We start from the raw sequence: 24,814 nt of genomic DNA on the forward strand, positions 1-24,814 counted from the left end.
CATGGTTTCTATGTTAAAATGCTCAGTTATTTAACATCGTCACAGTACCTCCTTCGGGGTATTAGATGCAGTTTTCCATGTTCACATAAAATACACCAAGAAAATCATTAAAATACAACAATAAATTACTGGATCACATTACAAAAAGACATAGGCTGAAATAGGCTGAAACCAACATTGGACACATGACTGAAGTTCATTGGGCACCAGAGAAGTTCAACAATGGAACTGATTAGCAGGATTTATGAGTGGAAATGAACATCCGGCAATGGAGCAATAGGGGTATTCTCCCTTAACAGAGTTCTTCGAAGTGGGTCTAGGAAGTCATCCGATTAAGATCTTCTGGCTCTGTATTGGAGAATGTGCCCCACCTCACCCCTACAATGATTCAATGATTTAACACTCACTATTTTTCCATCAGAAAAATATGTATATATTTTATTTTAGCTAACTTATGGATCATTTTTGCCAGTACAAGGTGTCAAAAGGCTATTCCCATTTTTGTACCAGATGGTCCCAAATGAAACCTACCAGCATATGGGAATTGTGCAGTTACTTCAGCATTTTGGATGGACGTGGATTGGGCTCTTGGCTGTGGATGATGACAGAGGGGACAGGTTTTTACAGACAATTGTGCCAATGCTTTCCCAGAATGGCATCTGTTCTGACTTCATAGTAAGATTGCCAAAATGGAATTACCTAGATGAAATTCTAAACAGGATTCTGCAGCAATGGGAATATTATGAAGTGATCTTCGATAGAAAAACCAATGTGTACTTTGTATATGGAGAACCTCCATCCTTTCAAGGCTTGAGACTGTTGCTGTTTCTAGCACCGTTCTTCAAACTGCCGCCTCTGGGCAAAGTGTGGATTGTAACTTCCCACTGGGATTTTGAATCACTCTCTATTCAAAAGATATGGGATATACAAGCCTTCCATGGTTCTATATCCTTCACTGTGCACTCAAATCAGCCAGTAGGATTCCAAAGGTTCGTTCAGATGGTAAAACCTTCCTGGTCAAAATATGATGGTTTTATCCAGGACTTCTGGGAACAGACATTCAACTGCTCATTAAAAATGCCTAAGGAAAATAAAGTGGAAGAAAAGAAAACCTGCACAGGGGAGGAGAAACTGGAGAGCCTTCCTGGAATTTTGTTTGAAATGAACATGGTTGGCCACAGCTACAATGTCTACAATGCTGTCTATGCTGTGGCACATGCTTTGTATGCCATATACAAATCCTATTTCAGACACAGAAGAATGGTAGATGGAAGAAAATATGCATTTCCAGAGGTGCAACCATGGCAGGTAATTCAATACTGTTTACAACATTCATTTATCCATTCTTTCTGAGTGAATTTTGAGACAGAGCTAAAAAGCAGGTGCTGATGTGCATAAAACAATTCTAACAAATTTGATTTTTTGTTTTCCTTATATTTTACCAGCTTTTCACATTTTTAAAAGTACTGACAATAACATGGAATAGTGTTATATTATCATGGAGCAAATAGAGAACAAGGATCATATAAAGCTTTAAGTCCACAAATATATTTTCCATAAGAGCAGGAGAGCTAAAAAGAGGGAAAAACTTAAACAGGTTGCTGTGAATCTCACACAATTAATTTCAAGACCTAATTGTCCCTTTGTTAATATTTCTTTCAATCTAGGTCCATCACTTTCTAAAGCACATTATATTCAACAACAGTGCTGGAGACAGTGTGTACTTCAATGAAAATAGAGAATTAGTTACTGGTTTTGATGTTACAAATTGGATGCTCTTCCCTAATGGCTCAGTGGTTAGAGTGAAAGTTGGAAGTCTGAAACCTCAGGTTCCTCCAGCCAAACAGTTAACCACTAAAGATGACCAAATTACATGGCACCCATGTTTTAATCAGGTTTGTTGTAACTGCTATGCTGGGTAGCATTCACCAACCCTATTCAACTGCCCACACCACACAAAATTAAAATCACATGATGAGTGGGCAGGAGCTAATTTGCTGCACCCACTCTTTGTTGACCATCCCAATTACTTCCACATACTAATGACTGACTGTCAATTCTACCCACATAGGCTGCTAATGCAAGTTAGAACTTTTACTATGAAGAGTTCAAAATACTTGTGGGGGGACTGCGCAAGTAAAAAAAAAAAAAAAGGCCTTCTGTAGATATTGAGCTACAGAAATTAGTGACATGTGTGGCAACTGAGGCCTTGGATTCATGGACACACACACACAAACACACTATATTGGAGGAGAATGATTTAAGGTAGCTAATCACTTATTACTGATATCTTTTATAAAATTCTGTACAGGTGCTTCCTATTTCGGTATGCAATGACTACTGCTATCCTGGCTACAGCAGGAAAAAGAAGGAGGGGGAGAAATTTTGCTGCTATGATTGTTCTCAATGTCCAGAAGGGAAGATTTCTTACCAGAAGGGTAAAAGTCATAATATAAAGAGATAAGCAAATCTCATTAACAAGACCTACTAGTTTATTCATGTATTTATTTGGGTAGAGAGTGATTCATAAAATATACAAGAATATCATTCTCAATACAGATTTTTCTAATCAACCACATAAAATGGTGAAGATGAATTAGGACCAACTACAGTGGTGCCTCGCAAGACGAAAAGAATCCGTTCTGTGATTCTCTTCGTCTAGCGGTTTTTTCCGTCTTGTGAAGCAAGCCCATTGAAGGATTAGCAGATTAGCGCTATTAGCGGCTTTTAGAGTCTTTTAGCGGCTTATCTGCTGATCGGATCAGCTGATAAGCGGCTTAGCGCTATTAGCACTAGGCTTTTAGTGGCTTATCTGCTGATCGGATCAGCTGATAAGCGGCTTAGCGGCTTAGAAAAAGGGGGGGAGGGGAAAAAAACCAGCAGGAACTTGCAAGACACCACTGTATATATGTTGCCTTAAGGGACGGGGGTCGCGCTGTGGGTTAAACCACCAACCTAGCAGTTTGAAAGCATGTCAAAGTGCAAGTAGATAAATAGGTATCGCTCCTGCAGGAAGGTAAACGGCATTTCCGTGTGCTGCTCTGGTTCACCAGAAGTGGCATAGTCATGCTGGCCATATGACCTGGAAGCTGTACGCTGGCTCTGTCGGCCAATAAAGCGAGATGAGCGCCGCAACCCCAAAGTTGGTCACTACTGGACCTAATGATCAGGGGTCCCTTTACCATTACCTTTTACTTACATCCTAATTTATAGCTGTAGTAATTCTTGGCATGTGAAAAGTACTTTGTGAGTGCTTGAAGTACTGCCACAGAAAACACCACAGAACTCTTATAACCACCCTACAAGAGAAATTAATATTATTATTCCCACATTGTAGATTAGTGCAAAACTGAGAAAGAAAGGCTTGTAAAAAGGTTACCTAATGATATAATGTCTTGTGATGAGGTCAGAATCAGGAATTTATTGTTTCCTTAAAAATACTAAGTACATCAGCTCAGTTTAAGTCACTATGTAGAACTGCAAAAAAGCAGCAAGATGCATTCTGGCTACATCCAAAACTACTTAACATCTTCCTTTTTTCAGACATGGATAACTGTGTCAGTTGTCAAGCAGACCAGCATCCCAACAACGACCAAACTCGATGCATTCCCAGGGTTATAAGCTACCTCTCTTACAAAGAAGACTTAGGGATCCTCCTAGTTATCCTTGCCATTTCTTTCTCTCTGATCACAACATTAGTACTTGGGACTTTTGTGAAGTACAAAGACACTCCCATCGTCAAAGCCAACAACCGGACTCTCACCTACATCCTCCTTGTAGCCCTACTCCTTTGCTTCCTTTGCTCCTTTCTCTTCATTGGACAGCCTGGAAAGGTGACCTGTCTTCTCCGACAAACAGCTTTTGGCATCATCTTTTCTTTGGCCCTTTCCTCTGTACTGGCAAAGACAATCACTGTGGTAGTGGCATTCATAGCAACCAAACCTGGAGGCAAGATGAGGAAATGGGTGGGGAAAGGATTGTCTAATTTTATTGTCCTTGCCTGCTCCTTTATTCAAGCTGGTATTTGTACTTTATGGTTAAGTACTTCACCTCCATTCCCAGATATAGATACACACTCATTGAGTGGGGAAATGATATTGGAATGTAATGAGGGCTCAGCTACCATGTTTTACTGTGCCTTCGGGTATATGGGCATCCTATCCATTGTGAGCTTCACAGTGGCTTTCTTTGCCAGAAAGTTACCTGACACTTTCAATGAAGCCAAATTTATCACTTTCAGCATGTTGGTGTTTTGCAGTGTTTGGTTGTCTTTTGTTCCAACCTACCTGAGCACTAAAGGAAAATACATGGTAGCTGTGGAGATCTTCTCCATCTTGTCCTCTAGTGCTGGCTTACTGGGTTGCATCTTTTCCCCTAAATGCTACATAATTGTATTGAGGCCTGAGATGAACACCAGGGAGCAACTAACCAGGAGGGGGGGGGGAATGAAAGAATATAAGTTCATCTCTTTTTTCTCCAACTCTTAGACATATTTCAATGGAAATGCTATTGAGAAGAATAGATAGGAATTCATGGATGGGTGTTTTCACAATTTTTTTTTTCTTCTGAGTAGACTTACACCAGGTACAGCTCCCTCACTTGACCCACTATAAGATTTTTCCTCTGTAGCAGACTATAGTGCTGCTACTTGAACAGTAGCAGGGGGGGTGGGGTCATGGGAGCAGGATGGATTAGCATGCAGCAAAAGCACAAATCCCTGTGAGATCTATCATAAGTTCTCCTTAATTTGTATAATAATGTTTTCACAAAACTTCTCATGCTCCATGCTTTCCTGTATATGTAACTGGAAATAAATTCATGTGTTTCATTCAAATTGTGTTGCTCCACAGGGTCGCCAAAACATTTTGGAGAATAATCTGGAGCAACACCTGGGGTTTCAGACATACATATTATTATAACTTTTGGGTGGCTAACTGCTTAAGCTTGGTGTGGGCTCTTTGTTCCAGATGAATGGATATGTGAAAGAACATCCTGTAACATTTTAAAAGGGATAGGTGCAATCAAAGGCAATTTGTTCTGCCTCAGCACAATATTTGACAGGGCTCCAGTTTAAAAAAAGGCTTCCTCACAGGGATGAGAGTATAGTCTTTGTGGGGCTAAATCTCAGTTGAATCAAAAGCATTTCTTGTTCAGATTCCATAACCTGGTTATACAAACTCCAGTATGGTAGTCTGCATTAGCAGTAACATTAATGCAATAAGCAGGCCATAGTTAAAATCTTCCAACACCAGGTTGGTCTTCAACAGACAGGTTTTTTTCATTTCCTAATCTATATTACATGGGCTAACAGTTCTAGGGCTAATGCTATACTGGAGCTCAAATTCTTCATAGGTCAACCAAAGAAATTATTTCATTGAATTAGGACTGAATGAAGGTATAACAAAATTCAGAAATGGGGAAATGGGTGGTTAAAAGAGTTTTGTGTCCACTTTCCCCCAGAGCTGGATTATTGCATCTGTTCCCCTAAATGCTGCATCATTTTGTTGATGGCTGAGCTGAACAACTGGAAGCAAAGAGGAAAGAGACAAAAAATGAAAGAATATAATTTCTTTTTTTTCTGTTCTTAGATGTATTTAACTGAAAACATTGATGGGAAGAATGTTGCAAGAGTTTATATATCGCAACAGCACTTCTCTTTCTGTTGTGTTAAGAAAGGAAAGACACTTCCAGTATAGTGAAAGTTCTGCCTCTTCCCACCAGCCAGCATGGGATTAGTAGTTAAGATCCAATGATTCCTGATGGAGCTTCTTCTGCACTTTATATACAGGTCCAAATTAAAAACAAAGGAAGGATAGAAGCCCAGCAGGCCTGTTCCACTTTTAACAAAGCCATTATTGTCAGATACTGCCCTTTCTTTGCTTCCTAGGGTGATGTGGACTGATGCTATAATGGAGCTTGGATTCACACCACATGAACCCCAAAAGTCTTTTCAGTGCTCAGGGGTAAACTAGACTGGGTGAAGATATAACAAAAGATCAAGAAGCAGGAAATAGGTGAAAAAAATATTGGACATGCACTTACTAAATGGGAGTTTGGTACATTTGGGCAAACAAAGGCTTATTCTTCATTATCATCTTCAGTGTGGCTTTCCTAGCCAGAAAGTCATCCTGCAATTTCATTGAAGCCAAATTTATCAAACTGACAACATGGGATTTTGCTTTTGTTTTGTTTTTGGAAACAGTTATTCATTGCACCAATCTGCTTGAGCATCATTGGATAAAGTTGCTCATGATAAATGTAGAGGATAAATCTATACTCCACTTTCTCTACAATTCCCAGAGTTACCCCTGAAGAGGGATTGATTGTTAAACCACCCTGGGAATTGTAGCTCTGGCAGAGGAATAGGGATCTCCTAAGAATTGTGTAATGATTTGTGAGTGAACATAATTTTAATTCTTGGCAGAGGTATCTTGGACTTACTGGGATATGTGCCTCTAGCTATCTATTATCCCTCAGAATTGTAGGAATTATGTGTGTGTGTGTGTGTGTGTGTGTGTGTGTGTTGACTCTTAACAGTTTTTTCATGTGTGATGCAACTCCAATAGTCAAAAGCACACTAGAACATTTTTTAATACCTATCATTATGAAAATTACTGATTTTCATTCTTTTACACAATGGACACCTGGTGCCTGTTAGAGCCATGAATGATCAGCATATGATAAAAGATATAAATCTTAATGATGTTGAGAACACTATTTAGGCACAGACACCACTGACATTTCTGTGTGTGACTTCCCCTCCTCATTTATTCAGTTAGTTCTGCCACAATTTTTATCTAAATAATGACTATCCCTCATTCTCAACCTTTCTACTTGCCCAGTTAATCTTCTGCATCCAAGATTCTCATTGTGAAAACTTGGAGCTTGTTGATTAGTGATTATTAACACACACACATGGACCCTGCTTTGTCCTTAAAAGTCTTATGAGCATTTGGATGAATCAGTAGATATTGCCCCAAGGTTATGCTATTTTTTTTTACCTTTGCAAACAAAGGCAAAGTTAATACAGATAACATATAAAACAGTAAAATCAGTGTAGTAACTCCAATCAACAGAGGCAGTAGAAAAACTGATAGCCAGAAATAATGCTGGAGTTGTGGAAATATACATGGAAATATTTCCCCATGGAAATATACATGGGGAAGAGAAGTTTTGTCAATAGGATCATACTTCTTCTGATGTTGCTTCTCATACTGCTTTGCCGTACTGTATACAATAAACATTCCATTAATTGCAGTATATATTATGATCCCCTCCCTATTCCTCATGAATTTTACCAGCCAGGAGATCTTATCATCGGCGAGATTGTTTCTCAAGTTGTCATCCTGTATGATAGCCTCAATTTCATCAAACCACCTACACAGATCTTGATTAATGAACCCGTGTAAGCCATTATTCTCTCTTCCTTTCTCATTCTAAAATATACAGTGACCATAATTACTGAGGACATATCAGTAAGAAATACTGTTCTTTATGTACTTTTACAATTAATGCACCCTGTGTATTTTTAGCACAACTGCAGAATAACTGCAGAAAAATACTTAAATGATTTATTAAAATCATTTGTCCGCCTTCCCCCTCCCCCAATATATCCTGTTTTCTTGTCTTTAAAATTTTTCATTTCATATTATCATGTATATAGGATACCATCATGTTTCATTCATAGGAACAATGATTCTGAATAATTTGGGTTTGCTGTTCATGTTGTTTTAATAAACCAGGCTGTACTTTTTTTCCAGTTCAGTACCAAAGAACTACCAGCATGTTCTGGCCTTAGCATTTGCTGTCAAAGAGATAAATGAAAATCCCAACATCTTATCAAATATATCTCTGGGATTCCACATCCTCAATAGCTACTACACTGCAAGGATGACCTATAAGGCCACACTCAGCCTGCTTTCTGCACAACAGAGGTTTGTCCCTAACTTTAAGTGTCACATTCAGAAAAATCTGATAGCTCTCATTGGAGGGTGCATCTCTGAAATCTCTGCTAATATGGCCATCATTTCAGCAATTCACAAGATCCCACAGGTAAGCTGTGTGCATGAGTGTGTGGAGATTTCACAATTGTGACACACAATCTAGATTTCAACAAAGTTTTGAAAATGTGCCCGGCTATATTTTGGTTAACAAATAGATTAAATGATGGCTAAGTGATAGTATCATCTAGTGTGGTGGTCTTCAACCAGTGTGCCATGGCACACTGGAGTGCCTTGAACGATAGTCAGGGGTGCTGTGGGCAACACTCACCTCTGTACCTCCCCCCTATGATACCCTCTGGCATCTCTGCCTCCCAAAGGCTTGTATGGCTGTTTGCCTCATGTTCAGCTTGGTCCAGTCTCCATCTGGCAACTAAGGTGGGGTGGCATCTTCTTCCCAAGGCTCCCCATAAGTCAGTGTGAGGAGGCACTTTACTTTGGTTAGGGAGAGACTCAGAGACCAGGAGCAGTGGCGGCAGCTGCCCAGAGGAATCCAAAGGAGAGGGGGGAGGAAAAGAGGCTGAGGGAACACTCCACAAAGGAGGGTGTTCAAAAAGGGGTGGTGGGCTGCTGGCTCTGCAGGCAAGGGGTGGCATAAGTGGAATCTGAAGCTTAGAGAATGTAGCTGGCCAAGGGAGCCATGGACTCAAAAAGATTGAAAACCTCTGATCTAGTGGATAGACAGCTTATTAGAAGACAGTATTCATTTACTGCTCATCAAAGACTAAACATCAAAGTGGAAGGAGGTCAAACCGGACCACCACCCCCAAAAAAAGCTTTATTATGAGCCTGAACTGAAATTTTGAATAATGTTATCACTGACTCAGGTATAAGGTTGGAAGTAATCCATATCAATCTGTATCTGATAAAAAGTGGAAAGGTTATTAACATTTCTAAGGATAGGTATAAAGCTCAAAATGCAAAGTATAAATTCCTATAGGATGTAGTATACATGACAGTTGTCGTACGTGTGAAAGACGTGTAAGAATGATTGATCTAGCTATTTATCTCTTTATATCACTTTCTATACACTGTTAATCCTCCGCTGGGAGCCTAGGGCAGCTAACAGTATGAAAGTCTAATAAGAATCATGAAGCAATAATATTACAACAGTTAAAAACATCAGCAAAAGACAATGAGCAATCATTTAAATAGGCCTGGACAAATAAAAACAAAGTTTTAAAGTTACTTATAAGATTTGCTAGCAGGAGCAAGGGACAGCAAGCAAATCTTACCCAGGAAAGAGTACCATAAACTGGACACCATAACAAAACGTTCCCTGCTTATGGCTCTGGTTTCATTTGAACAAAATCTAAATATCAGGCTGAATTAATGAAACCATAGTTTCCAAGGTACTAAAACTAATAGCTGAATTTTATTTGTGCTACTCAGACCTCATGTGACATGTTGTGTCCTTTTCAAGGCTGCTGGCATACAGTGTATATGCTATATAGGCACAGGTCTAAGGGAGGACTGGGAATGCTAAATCTCAAACTACTGCACAGCATTTCAAATCAAATCATTAATCCTACTGGTTAGGGACGAAACAGAAGATGCCTGGGTCCATACTGAACTTGTCTCTTTCATGTCAAGATTTTCCTTCTTAAAATTATCAGATTCAGTGATAAAGGGAATTGACAGAGCCCTTTTAAAAAACGATGTTGACATGGAAAAATTAAGGGAAAATCTTGCCCCTTGAAACATCCCCATTAACTCCCTGCTTTTAGACAATAATATAAATACTGGCAATATAAAGAATGGGAAAACAGAGGTTTATATGGAATTTGAGATTTACCATGTGAACGCAGAGCAATAACCAAAGAAATGTTAGAGGAAAATCTAAAAGATCTGCACCCTAATTGGCTCCAGCTTCTCCAATATTGTTAATACATTGCTAAACATGTTGAAGAAAGAGGGGAAGAATCTCATTCTTTTAAGCTATTTGAATCAAGGTGCATTGAATCCCATTGTGATATGAAAGGTATGGTTTCACTGATTTGTGGAATATTACATGGGAAATGCAAAGCGTTTACACATAGTATGGGAGACTGAATTAGACTGAATTAGGCAAAGAAATCAATGGCAATGAGTGGGATGGAATATGGAGGATCCCATCTTCAAGAACCATTTCATCTTACCTTCAAGAAGCTACTTTGTTCTCTCTTTTTTGTAAATATTTTTTATTAATTTTCAATTAATAACATTCCAATTGGTAATGAATCAAATCAAATCTTGCCACATCATAATACAAACAATAAGGCCAATTATACATTCCAAATTAAATAAATTTCAGGAGGACTTCCCATGTTCTGGATGTTGAGAGAAAGTCTCTTTCATTTGTTCCTGCATTCTTCTCTCTTGTTTTCCCCCAGTTTCATAAGTCTGATCTCAACCCATTGTTTTATCTTCACAGTCCCCGCTGTATGACTCTCTGTCATGTCCAACAAATCTGTATTTCTATTAACATGCAGGAGGCAGTTTATTCTGTGTTGTTGTCCTTTGATTAACTTTCAGTACAGTCCCCTCAGTGGCCTCAGTCTTTCATTTCAGCATTTTATCTTCCAGGCTCTGGGCTTTCTTCCAACTCTCCTTCATTTAACAAGATTTATGGTGCAGCTATCTTTCAAGTCTTTTAATGAGTTAGTATTCCAAATGTGAGTCTTCCATAGGAAAGCAGTGCTGTGGGGTATATTTCAATAATTGTTTGGTGGTTGTTTAGTTTCGTTCCTCTAAGATCTGAACCTGCTCCCCTGGGCCCTAGGGAAGCACGCCAAAATAAAAGATTCACCCTCACTTTCATATCACACCATATATTTAAAAGAAAAATCCAGAAAGGTCACATTGGATATCTGCTCACCTGGGACTTCGGGTGTGCAGCCATTGCTGCATAGCACAGCTGTGGTGGTTCAGGGAAGCTGCACTCTTCCAGGTGTAGCCAGAGGAGGGGATGCTGGCGCTGCCCACCCTTAGCTGCATCAGACCCTCAGGTAAGGGTGGGCAGTGCCAACTCAGCCAATTAGAGGCTGGGGCTTGGGGCTGAAATCAGCCCACCCCTAGCCTATTTAAGGGGGTGGTCAGGTGTTGGCCACTGAACAAATTTGTGTTCTCCTCCCAGACCATAGGACCCAAACTCTGCAATTCTAAGATTGTAAGCAGGATGTTGAACATGTCAGCCTAGTGGATTATCTGCAATTATAATGAATTATCTTGTAATGTTTTTGATGGCCCACAGCTTCCCTGCAACTTTGTGATTCAGGGGCATAACATTATCTTTTCCATCTGAACAGCTCACTTATGGATCATTTCTGCCAGTACAAGGTGCCAAAAGGCTCTTTCCATTTTTGTACCAGATGGTCCCAAATGAAATGTACCAGCACAAGGGAGTTGTGCAGTTACTTCAGCATTTCAGGTGGACATGGATTGGGCTTTGGGCTGTGGATGATGACAGAGGAGACAGGTTTTTACAGACAATTCTGCCAATCTTTTCCCAGAATGGTGTATGCTATGATTTCATAGTAAAAATGCCAAAGTGGAATTATGTGGATGAGATGATAAAACTGGGCTTTGAACGTCTGGAAAGCTATAAAATTGTCTTTGAGAGAAAAGCCAATATAATGTTTGTTTATGGAGAACCTCCTTCCTTTATGGTTTTGAGAATTTTGCTGTTGGCAGCACCATTCTTTTCACTGCCACCTTTGTGTAAAGTCTGGATTGTTACATCCCACTGGGATTTTGCATCACATTCTCTTCAGAAACTCTGGGATATACAAACATTTCATGGCTCTATGACCTTCACTGTTCACTCAAACCAGCTGATAGGATTTAATGAGTTTATTCAGATTATAAGGCCTTCCTGGACCGAAAGAGATGGTTTTATTCAGGACTTCTGGGAACAGTCATTCAGCTGTTCATTAAAAATATCTAAGGGGCAGGAGGAAGAGGAGAAGAAAGGCTGTACTGGGATGGAGAAATTGGAAGACATTCCTGGAATTTTATTTGAAATGGAGGCAACAGGCCACAGCTACAATGTCTACAATGCTGTATATGCTGTGACACATGCTTTGCATGCAATATATAAATCCAACTTGAAACACAGAAGATTGAGAAGAGACAGACTGGCATTTCAGAATGTACAGTCATGGCAGGTAATTACAACTTAAAACTTTTTTTAACAAAACCAGGGTAGATTTTGTTCCCAAGGCACTCCAAATTTGAGGAATACAATTCCATTAAAAATAAATAAATATGTCTGGCTTTCTTTTTGCTCTGTTTTGGGTCAAAGGGACCCAAATGACGCCAAAGGCATATTGAGTCACTATGTTTGCTTGTTTTTAGGTGACTAAGAGAGATGCTTGCGATCCTCACTTAAATACTTACAATACCTAGTTTTCCCTTTGTTCATGTTTTCTTTCAATCTAGGTGCATCAGTTCCTAAAGAGTATCGTAATCAATAACAGTGCTGGAGACACTGTGCGCTTTGATGAAAATGCTGAACAAGTTACTGGCTTTGATGTTACAAACTGGCTGATGTTTCACAATGGATCAGTGGTTCGAATCAAGGTTGGAAGACTGGAACCACAGGCTCCTCTGGGCAAAGAATTAACCATTTATGATGATCGAATTGTTTGGCATCCAAGCTTTAATCAGGTGTGACACAGCTACAAATACTTGAGTATATAAAAAGGAAAGTTTATTGTTTGACATACTCATTAATGTTCCCTCTGGTCGTATAGGTTGCTGGGGGCTTGCATTTGAATGAACCATTCATGAGCAAGCGGTGTTTGATTCTATTTTTTTTTCTCCCTTTCACGTGATACTGAAGAAGACTTATCTCTTACTCCTAGCTTTCTTTTTTGTTTCTGTGCAGGTGCTGCCTATTTCTCTGTGTAATGACTATTGCTATCCTGGCTACAGCAGGAAAAAGAAGGAAATAGATAAATTTTGCTGCTATGATTGTGTTATGTGTCCAGAAGGCACAGTCTCTCTTCATAAAGGTTGGAGGCATAATGTTCAGAGATATTAAGAAATTGTGATAGCATAGCATATTAATTCTTTATTAATAATTTTATGGCTATAGTTCACAATACAAAGGGGGCATTCTTTAACCTTTTCTTTATAGTGACAATTAAGACCACCTGTGCTTCAAGTGGTAAAGATGGATTTAATAAGAATTTAAGTTAATGAATTACTAACTGACCACATTCCTTTTTTAAGGAGCAACTTATTAATTACCCATCAAAACCTGTCTGTCTTCTATAACTTAGCTTGTCATTACGCATGCAAACCTTCCAAGGATCAACCAGACCCAGTCCTCTTTATCTTAAACTAAATTGCTGTACAATGTCTCTTTCTATCACAGAGCGGGGGTGGGACATTTAAGTATTACAACCGATGTAATACCATCATACTGGAATATGTGAACACAGAAAGGTTTACTCTCACTAACGGGAGAGATTTCCCTTGAGTGGTTAGAAGAAATTCAGGAAGACAAAAAAGGGACTCTTGTAATTGACTGTTCAGATAAACATTGGTCAATTTCTAGAAATAACCAGCTTTTCGTTTTCTCATCAGATATGGATGCTTGTATGAAATGTCCAGAAGACCAGTATCCCAGCAAGGATCAAAGTCAATGTATTCCCAAAGTTTTAAGCTACCTTTCTTACAAAGAAAATTTAGGGATTATCTTGACTATCTTGGCAATTTCTTTTTCTTTTACCACAATTCTAGTGCTTGGAAGTTTCATGAAGCACAAGGATACGCCCATAGTCAAGGCCAACAACCAGATCCTCACTTATATCCTCCTTATCTCCCTTCTTCTTTGCTTCCTCTGTGCTTTGCTCTACATTGGACAGCCAAGAAAAGAGATGTGCCTTCTACGCCAAATGGTCTTTGGCATGGTCTTCTCTGTGGCTCTTTCCTGTGTGTTGGCAAAAACAATCACTGTAGTTGTGGCATTCATGGCAACTAAACCAGGATCTGGGATGAGAAAATGGGTGGGGAAAAGACTTGCAAATTCAATTGTCCTCTTCTGCTCCTTCATTCAAGCTAGCATTTGTACTCTGTGGTTATGTACTTCCCCTCCCTTCCCAGATTCAGACATGCACTCATCGAATGGGAAAATCATACTAGAATGTAATAAGGGTTCAGAGACCATGTTTTACTGTGTCTTGGGCTATATGGGTTCCCTGGCCATAATCAGCTTCATTGTGGCTTTTCTTGCCAGGAAGTTACCTGACAGCTTCAATGAGGCCAAGTTCATCACTTTCAGCATGTTGGTGTTTTGCAGTGTGTGGTTATCCTTTATTCCAACCTACCTGAGCACCAAAGGAAAACACACGGTGGCTGTGGAGATCTTCTCCATCTTATGCTCCAGTGCTGGATTACTGGGTTGCATCTTTTCCCCTAAATGCTACATAATTTTGTGCAGGCCTGAGCTGAACAACAGAGAGCAAATAATGGCCAGAAAAAAGTGAGAGAATATAAATTCATTTCTCACTTTAAAATTCACTGGAAGTCCATACCACAAGATTATTAGTCAAAATAAATTAAAACAATTCTTTAAAAAGATAGTTAAAAAGACTCTTCTTAAAAACCTAAAAACTCCTTTAAAAGAATCAAGTCTTATTAGAGATACAGACTCTGAAGAAGTGTGCATGCACACGAAAGCTTATACTTAAAAAAACTCAGTTGTTCTCTAAGGTGCTACTTTATAATTTAAAAAATCTTTTAGAAGGATTCTTTTAAAGACTTTCTTAGACCATATGCCTTTTTTTGAAGACTTGATTCTTTTAAAGGAGTTTTTATGTTTTTAAGAAGAGTCTTTTAAACTATTTTTTTTAAGAATTGTTTTAATTTATTTTGACTAGGGCAGACCAACATGACTGCCTACTTGAAACTGAGATTATTAGTGTTAGTGCTATAAAAGATAGAAGTCATTGCTCAAATGCACCTTTCTTGTGAATACAGTTGTACTGGACACACATTAACTCAGGTCAAACCCCTATTTTGATCTGATTTACATACTGTATATCAACGGTAAAGGTAAAGGTACCCCTGACCGTTAGGTCCAGTTGCGGATGACTCTGGGGTTGTGTGCTCCTCTAACTCTATACACTGTGGGAGCCGGCATTTGTCTACAGACAGCTTCTGGGTCATGTGACCAGCATGACTGAGCCACTTCTGGCAAACCAGAGCAGCACACGGAAAACATTGTTTACCTTCCTGCCGGAGCGGTACCTATTTATCAACTTGCACTTAGACGTGCTTTTGAACTCCTAGGTGGGCATGAGCTGGGACCGAACAACAGAGGCTCACCCCGTCGTGGAGATTCGAACCGCTGACCTTCCGATTGGCAAGCGCTAGGCTCTGTGGTTTAGACCACAGCGCCACCCGTGTCCTCATATCACAACATGTAATATCAACATTACATGTTTTTAACTGGGAAAACAAAACCTAACTTCGGCTATTGATAGTATTGCTGGAATCTGTTTTGACAAGTGAAATTGGGATTTGCAGTTAATATTCTCTGATGGAAGAAACTCATGCACCATCAGAAGCGGGATAGCAATTTATTTTAAGAATTGTTGTATGTATTCTGATCTCCACATTCAGCAGTTCTCCTCTACATGGGATGAGCATAACAGGGAGCACCAAATAAGAAGAAAGGAAAGAGCAATAATTCAGTATTTACCACTATTCCATTATAATCACTCAACACATGTTTTGAAACTTCTTTTTGGGCTCTGTCACAATAAAAGGTTTACAGTATACTATGTATATTTCTTGGAAATATGTCCCCTAACAGGTTTAATCTGTAAATCTCCAACCTTGTCAAATCATTTCTCCAAATCCAGCATGGAAGGCTCTGTTGATAATTTCTTCTATCATGTGTTATGCATTCTAATTATAGTCCATAGAAGGCAATTATTTCATATTCTCCTCCAAAATTATATCAGGATATTATGTTCCTTCATTAAATATTAATTGATTAAATATATGTTTCTGTTTACCAGTCTGTGTATTAGTGTGGGTGGATTCAAGTTTAAACATTAAAGGTTTGTGCAAGCTCTATAATCCTGTATCTCAGTCCTATATATCTCCAATATATCCCTAAATCACATTGTGCTCTCAATGTCACTTCGGTCTCTGATCATTCCATGTGGATAATATGGGTTGCAAGTTGGCAACTTGTTGAATTGTAGTTTCCGTTGCATGATCACTTCAATTACACAGAATCCACGTGTCTATTCTAGTGAATAAACAAATCTGGGACTTCAGTCCACTCCTTTGCCACTGACAACAATCCAGTTCCAAGGAAGTGGTGAAGCTTGAACTAACCACAATGCCATACACTATCTGTATTGCCTAAATAATACTTCTGTTGCCCTTAACACCTGCAGTTGCCCAGTAAGAACATGAAGGGTGAATGGTATAATTCAGGAATTACAATACTTTTTGGGGGTGTGGGAGTGTTGAGAAATTTCTAATACTTTTGTCATGCTTGATGAAACTTCAAAGTCTGTCTCCTCACTGGGGAAGTTTTTGCCATCCCTGTCATTGTCGTAATTACTGGTTCCCATCCTTCTGACTTAATTGATGTCTAGAGTCCATAAGTAGGAATAACAATGAGTATCCAAAAAAAAGGTATAAAGTCTTCATGTTGCAAACTGGATCTAGGAAGAGGCAGTGCTCTTTCATGCATTTGTTGGATCAGGAGGGCTTTAATGAGTTGATTCTGCTGCCATTCTATTACAAGAATTGTACTAGGAATATCCCTCATCATTTTCTTTCCCCCAGTTTATCTTCCAATTCTTAGTGTGAAAAAATTGGGCATCAGCTATTTATTGATTAACGGTTCCACTGACCTACACACCCTTGACCTAATTTCCCTTTTTGTGAGGTATGGGGTCAGACTAAGAACTCTGAACACAACACCCCCCTCTGCAATCCAAGTTAAAGTAATTGATGCCCAGAGATGAAGATGTATAGCTAAGGATTGCAAAAGGAGAAGGAGCTTATATTTATCAGTCAGCTTTAGAGAATAAATTGAGGAGAAAGCACAGGATATGGATACTGATGGGAAATGATATATATTTAAATGCACAGCAAAATTGTTACCTAACAGATCAACCAGTAAATGAGTACAGGAAGAGTATAATCTGAGGTCCCTGGTATTGATAATACCAAGGTTGCAGGTTTGATCTCTGTATGGGACAGCTACATATTCTTATATTGCCTTATATAATGCTGTAGATGGTAAATATATAATTTTGCACATTGAAAAATGTCTATCTCAATTTGGAGAGAACGTTTGGGCAACAGGATCATGCTGGTATTCGCATTGCTTCTCATACTGTTGTGTCATACTGTTTGTGGGAAACATGTTGTGAATTGCAGCATATTTGATGATCCCCTCCCGATTCCTCATGAATTTTACCAGCCAGGGGACCTCGTCATCGGTGGGATTGTTTCTCAAATATTCTTTCTTTATGATAGCCTCTCTTTCCTGGAACAGCGTACACAGACCATCACTGATGAACCCATGTAAGACCTTACTTCTTCCCTTTCTCACTTTATAATATGTTCAGTTCATAATTACTGAGAATGCATTATCAAGAAATACTGTGATCTATTTACTTTTGGTGTGAGTTATAGAAGTGAGTGAAATATGTTCAGAGAGGAATTTGTTCATATTGAACATTTAGATATACTCTTTGTGATAGCACATATCATGCTTATTGTTGTGAATTTGAATATTATATTGTATAATTCTAACCTATGCTACATCTCAGTCTTACAAGCTTTCTGTAAACTGATGATGATGTGTTAAAATGCCATTTTACTTTAGCTGCAGCACTTATTTTATTAAACAGACTTCAACTCTGATTACAGTTCAGTGCCTAAAAACTACCAGCACATCCTGGCCTTTGCATTTGCTGTTAAAGAGATCAATGAGAATCCCAACATCTTACCAAATATATCCCTGGGACTCCACATCCTCAATAGCTACTACACTGCAAGGATGACCTATAAAGCTACCTTAAGCCTTCTGTCAACACGACATAGGTTTGTCCCTAACTTCATGTGTGACAACCAGAACAATCTGATAGCTCTCATTGGAGGGTGCATCTCTGAAATCTCTGCCAATATGGCCATTGTTTCAGCAATCCTCAAGACTCCACAGGTAAGCTTTGTATATGAGTGTATGGAGCTCTCACAACTATTGTACACTATCTTGATTTCAGCAACCCTTTCAATAAATTTGCCGTGAGCATTTTCCTGTGGACGTCTCCTAATACACACCCTTGTATGCAATGTTCCTTAATGTAAACTATCTTGCAAAATATATTCTCTTCTATTATGCATTTTATATCTTATTTTCACTATTCTTGGCATTTTACTGCACATATTACTCAGCTGCATAGTTTCATTGTTAAAATAAAAGAATGGCAAATTTCAAAGGACCCGTATCTTTTTGTTCTCAGGTTGTTTTGAATATGAGTATTATGTAGGTCCCTGCTTAAACGCGAATGGAATATAATTTCTGTTCCATCCCTACTTCTTCCCAATGCTACAGAGAAACTGCTCTAAATCTCATAGAAGGTAGACATGCATGCAGCAGTAAATGAAATATTTAGAAGAAGAGACATGTTGCCTGAGACAAGTGGTTAGGTCATGGTTAGGTCATGGTGAAACCAATTACTGGGGAGATCCTCACAGTGGGTCTTCAAGGAGACATACAGGACCACCTACAAGTGTATGGTTTAAAATTCTATTCTATTCTATTCTATTCTATTCTATTCTATTCTATTCTATTCTATTCTATTCTATTCTTGTACTTTCCATTTCAGCTCACATATGGATCATTTTTGCCACTACAAGGTGTCCAAAGTTTATTCCCATTTCTATACCAGATGGTCCCCAATGAAGCCTACCAGCACATGGGGGTTGTGCGGTTACTTCAGCATTTCAGATGGACTTGGATTGGGCTTGGGGCTGTAGATGATGACCGAGGAGACAGATTTTTACACACAATGATGCCATTGCTTTCCATTCATGGTATCTGTTATGCCTTCGTCATAAGAATACCCAAATGGAATTATGTGGAAGAGATGATAGAATTTGCTTTGCAGCATTTTGAAACCTATGCAAAAATCTTTGAGGGAAACTCCAATAAGGGAAATCCCAGTGTATTCTTTATTTATGGAGAGCCTCCATCTTTTCAGGTTTTGAGAATGCTGCTGTTTTCTGCACCTCTATTCTCACTGCCACCCCTGAATAAAGTTTGGATTGTTACATCCCATTGGGATTTTGCATCACACTCTGTTCAGAAGAATTGGGATATGCAAGCCTTTCATGGTTCTTTATCCTTCACAGTTCACTCAAATCAGTTATTAGATTTCCATAAGTTCATTCACAATTTAAGGCCGTTGTGGGCAAAAGGTGATGGGTTTATCCAATTCTTCTGGGAGCAGGCCTTCAGCTGCTCATTCAAACTCTCTAAAGGACAGCAAGAGGAGGAAAACAACAAAGCTTGCACTGGGGACGAAAAGGTGGAGGGCCTTCCTGGAATTCTATTTGAAATGGACATGACTGGCCATAGCTACAATATCTACAATGCTGTCTACATTGTGGCACACGCTTTGCATGCAATAAAGAAAAGGATCTCCAAGAGTAGAAGGATTGTAGAAGGGGAAAAACTGGCATTTCCAAACGTGCAATCATGGCAGGTAATAACTATTCAGCTTTTAGTCCAGACGTAAAAGGAGCTGTAAATTTGCATAATTCATTTCTAGCAACATTTTGTTTGGTGGCCTTCTGGTTTTGTTTTGAATAAGCACTGCCAGGTATGTTATATAATTGTGCTAATATAGAGTTATTTAATAAGAATGACATAGTGTTGAAAAATTAGTAATGCACACTGAATGAATTTCAAGACCTAGTGACATCTCTGCACATATTCTCTTTTAAAGGTGCATTCCTTTCTAAGGCACATTGCGTTCAATAACAGTGTTGGAGATTCTGTGCACTTTGATGACAATGGAGAATTAGTTGCATGTTTTGATGTAACGAACTGGTTGATTTTTCCCAATGGCTCACTGGTTAGAGCAAAAGTTGGAAGATTGGATTCTCATGCTCCTTTAGGAAAAGAGTTAAGAATAAATGATGACCAAATTCTATGGCATCCAAGTTTTAACCAGGTAAGATAGGTTATCTAACTTTTATGTATATAAAGCAGTTAACACTTGAGTCTCTAAATGAGAAGAATATCAATCCAAAACTGTATATAATGTACATATTTGTGAAATAAATGTAGAATAGGAGAATTATTTGGAAGGAGAAGTAGGAGAAGAAAAAGAATACAAAGAATCTGTCATCCAAAGGATCCAGCAATCCTCTCATTCCCTATTTCATTTCAAGCTGGAAGAGGATTCTGGTGTTTTTTAAATCTTGACTCATATTTGATGCAGGCCCTTACAAAGATCTCAAACAGCTCAGCTTCATTTTTATTACAACTGGCACACATAATGTCAGGGTCAACAGCCCACAATGACCGCTCCCCGCTTAAAACGGGGGGCGGCCTTTGCGTGGACGCGTGCAGCCCCTAGATCTGGAGCGGCCCCAACAGCATAGGCTTGGCTTTGCCTTCCCTCAGGTGGGATACCTGGAGGTCTCCGCCTACCTCAGTCAGTTGTCCAATCCCACCTGGGGGAAGCATTGCCAAGGAGACCAGGCCAGGTAGGGGAGGGATTACCTGCCCACACAATAGAGGGAGGATCTTACCTAGGAATCCTCACTTGGCTCCAGAGCTTCTCCCACCCTACCCACCCTCAGTTAATGTCTTATTTTGCAGGTTAACTTTTCTTCACAGGTTTTGCAGGTTAACCTTTCTTCACAGGTATGCGGGCGCTGCTACGTTAAGGTCGCTGTTAAAGGGCCGGAAAGGAATTTCCCTGCATTGGCAGGTTTCGCCTTTCCCGTAGCAAAACGTCACAACTTTGGCGGTATCAGGCCTTGGGCGGAATCCTTTTGTCCATCTTCCTCTTGTGGCGGCGATACCAGGGTTCCCCGTTAAAGGGGTTTTCTGAAGGGAGGCTTTGGCCGTACACCGAAATGTCGTCATTGCCCTCTCCTGCGGCGGCGGCGCTACGGGGGCGGCCATCTCTGCTTGAACATATGTTCTCCAGAGCCGGCCCATCCCCCCCACACACACACACTGGATAACCCTGATGCTCCCTAGGTCCCCGGCTGGGGACCGGGGAGGGAGAACGCCCAATGTCTGAGCCAAGGTCTACCCACATTTGAAATTTAATAAAGTTGTGGCCAATTTAATCCCATAGCACGTTGTCTTGAGTCGTTATTCCACATGACGGGGGGACCGTGCAGGATCTGGGGACTCCGCCTGTCCACGCAATATGGGGATCAGCAGGTCTCTACTTATTCATAGGTTATTCATCCCCTGATGAATTTATGATTGTGTGATGAAGAATGTGGAAATGAGCTTGTTGGCTCTTACACTGCAACACTGCTGACATGAGCATGAATTCAGTGGAGAAGGGTCTGTACTTCAGACTATAGATTTGCAACAGATAGAAGCTGATGACAAAGATTAAGAAGTATGTGACAGAGGCAACTGAGCCTAATGGGTTTTCCTCACTCTCTGTCACAGGACAGAGAGGGAACACCCTTGCGTCAAGTGAAGGGGGAATATCCAAGGAGGGACAGTCAGTCGGGGAAAGCAGGGGAATGGCGGATGTAATGGGGAGGAGAAGGCGGAGAGCAGTCAAGGGGTGTCAGGGCTCTGCAATGCTGGAGAGCCCTACCACCAACCAGGGAGTCAGGAACAGAAAAGGAAGTGGTGTCTTTGGCACAGGCGAGGAGAGTGTTAAAATAAAGAGATCAAAGACGTCTCAAGAGATTCCCACATGTGCTGTGCTGGAGAAGGACCCGAAGGAAGCCACTCCCTGAATCTGACTCCTCGGATGCAGAAGCATGATTCGGAACTGTTGCTGTTTGTACATATGTAAATAAAGAACTGTAAATATCTCTCTAAGTGAGCAGAGGGTGTTTATTGCGAAGAGCAGACACCACCATGACACTCTCCCCCACACTTGATTCAAATCAGATGGGAAGTGAATGACAGAAGAGTAAAAATATCTTATTGCTAATCTCTGTGTTATTATTATGTATAGGTGTTGCCTATTTCTGTGTGCAATGACAACTGCCAACCTGGCTACAGCAGGAAAAAGAAGGAGGGAGAAACATTTTGCTGCTATGATTGTGCTCCATGTGCAGAAGGGATGATCTCTAAGCAGAAAGGTAGGAGATATAATATAAAAAACATCATATGGAAGGATGCCTTGACACTTAAGGCACATATAGCTACTACTTTGATGAAGCTAAGCAGTTCTAGGTCTGATCAGTATCTGAATGGGAGACAGACCAGGGACCTAATATATACAACCTTGCATTCCACAGTGGAATAAAAATGGGATATAAATGTAAGAAAATATTTAAAAATTCATATTAAATTTGTTGCAGTGGGACGGGGGGACATCCCCTCACAGTTTATTGTTGGTTTTACAGCTCCTTGGGTGAGGGGAACATATAAATGTAAAAATAAAATTAATAAAAAATTAATAAATAAATACAAGTCTAAGGTACCATAAAATAACCAGAGAAATGTGATAATACAAATGCCCATCAATATTATAGGAGGCATAATGGACCCTATTTGCCAGGGAGTTCCATAACTGCTGAGACCATCTCCTGGGTCCCAGCTAATCATATCACTGAAAAGTCCAGCAAATCTTAATGTATGGATAGATTAGGAGAACTTCATCAGTAGTCAAACTGTGAAAAGTAGAGAGCCTTATGATGAAGCAATTAGCACACAGCTGCCAAGAAACTCTTCGTGTTTTCATATTTCATATTAACTTCCAAAATGAAATACACAGTGCCTGTAGAAGTGCCTCCCATGCTATTTGTTTCCCGACTCAAATAGTTAGGCTATTCCAGCCCAGGTAAGGGTGCTCATCTTCCCTACCCTGATGGTAAGAAGATGAGCAGTAATTCCTTGTAGAATGCCCTGGCTCATGCCACATTCCATGAGAGGGGACATTCCACCAGTGGTGTGGAATGATGGTGTGGTCGGGGCGACTCTCTCCCATTTTGCCTCAGGTGGCAAAAGGCCATGGGCCAACCCCTGGGCTCTTTTGTAATCTAAGTTTGGCACATTCCTGTTTCAATCCTATTTCTTTCTCATTGTATACCGACTGTCTTCTGTAATCAGAAGAGAACTCAAGGAAATGTACATAGAGATTCCAAGCTGTCTACTATCCAGTGAGAAAGTTGAATCAGTCATCAGTCACTTCAACAGGATGATTATGCATTGTACCTTCAGACCATACCCTATAAGAATAATACTACCCATAATAGCAACAAATTATTAATAGAATGAAAAGAAAAACAACAATAATGATACTTTTCATATGAAAATTGCTTCTTTGGTCTTTAAAGTGAATTCATTGTAAGTTTCTAACGCTGTCAGATAAGTGAGTATCATCATTATTCTCAAAGCACAGCATAGATGGTTGAGAACTTCCATATGACATTCTTTGCTTGAGATGAAGTTAAAATAAAGAATTTTGATATTAAGGGACCCTTTTTTCCTATATATTCATTCTCACTGATCACCCCTTTAAATAGGTGATCAACTTCTGGAAGTATTTAAAGGAGCTCTTTACTATTTTCAGATATGGATGCCTGTGTCAAATGTCCAGAAGACCAGTATCCCAATATGGACCAAACTCAATGCATCCCCAAAGCTGTAAGCTACCTCTCTTACAAAGAAACATTAGGGATTACTTTAGCTATCTTAGCCATTTCCTTCTCCTTTATCACAACTTTCATACTTGGAATTTTCGTGAAGCACAAGGACACTCCCATAGTCAAAGCTAACAACAGGACCCTCACCTACATCCTTCTCATCTCTCTCCTTCTTTGCTTCCTCTGCTCCTTACTCTTCATTGGACAGCCTGGAAAGGTCATCTGCCTTCTCCGACAAACAGCCTTTGGCATCATATTCTCTGTTGCCCTTTCCAGCACTTTGGCAAAAACCATCACTGTGGTTCTGGCATTCATGGCAACTCAGCCAGGATCCAGAATCAGAAAATGGGTGGGGAAGAGAATGGCAAATTCCATTGTCCTCTCTGGCTCTTTTCTTCAAGCTGGCATTTGTTCTCTTTGGTTATGTACTTTCCCTCCATTCCCAGATATGGACATGCACTCAGTGACAGGAGAAATGCTACTGGAATGTAATGAGGGTTCAGCTATCATGTTCTACTGTGTCATAGGCTACATGGGTTCCTTGGCCATTGTCAGCTTCATTTTGGCTTTCCTAGCCAGGAAGTTGCCAGACAGTTTCAATGAGGCCAAATTTATAACTTTCAGCATGTTGGTGTTTTGCAGTGTCTGGCTGACTTTTGTTCCAACCTACTTGAGCACCAAAGGAAAATACATGGTGGCTGTGGAGATCTTCTCCATCTTAGCATCCAATGCTGGCTTACTAGGTTGCATCTTTTTCCCTAAATGCTACATCATTGTTCTGAGGCCTGAACTGAATAAGAGGGAGCAACTAATAAGGAAAACCAAATGAAACATATATGAGAAAATTGTAGCTTAGAGTTATTAAGGTATTTGGGCTTGATTAAGGAAACATTAAGGATATCCCTGCAACTTCAGTGGAGATGGATGCATCACACTTCAAGTTGGCTTCATACCTATATTCTGCAGTCATAAGCCACACCCTCATG

General features: G+C 39.8%; 1 protein-coding gene across 1 annotated transcript in view; it reads left to right on the top strand.

Moving 5' to 3' along the window:
* Positions 1 to 510: 510 nt before the first annotated feature.
* The window catches only part of LOC310691589 (vomeronasal type-2 receptor 26-like), a gene marked incomplete at both ends in the record, with an annotated part of 114,510 nt that continues 90,206 nt past the window's right edge, over positions 511 to 24,814 (top strand). Inside the window, 3 exons of the mRNA XM_083471448.1 lie at positions 511 to 1,308; positions 1,668 to 1,846; positions 2,312 to 2,438. Coding sequence (XP_083327574.1) covers positions 511 to 1,308; positions 1,668 to 1,846; positions 2,312 to 2,438 — 1,104 coding nt within the window. The remainder of the gene's footprint in view (positions 1,309 to 1,667; positions 1,847 to 2,311; positions 2,439 to 24,814) is intronic.

Source organism: Podarcis liolepis (assembly GCF_965112155.1).
Source record: "Podarcis liolepis genome assembly, chromosome: 13".
NCBI lineage: Eukaryota > Metazoa > Chordata > Lepidosauria > Squamata > Lacertidae > Podarcis > Podarcis liolepis.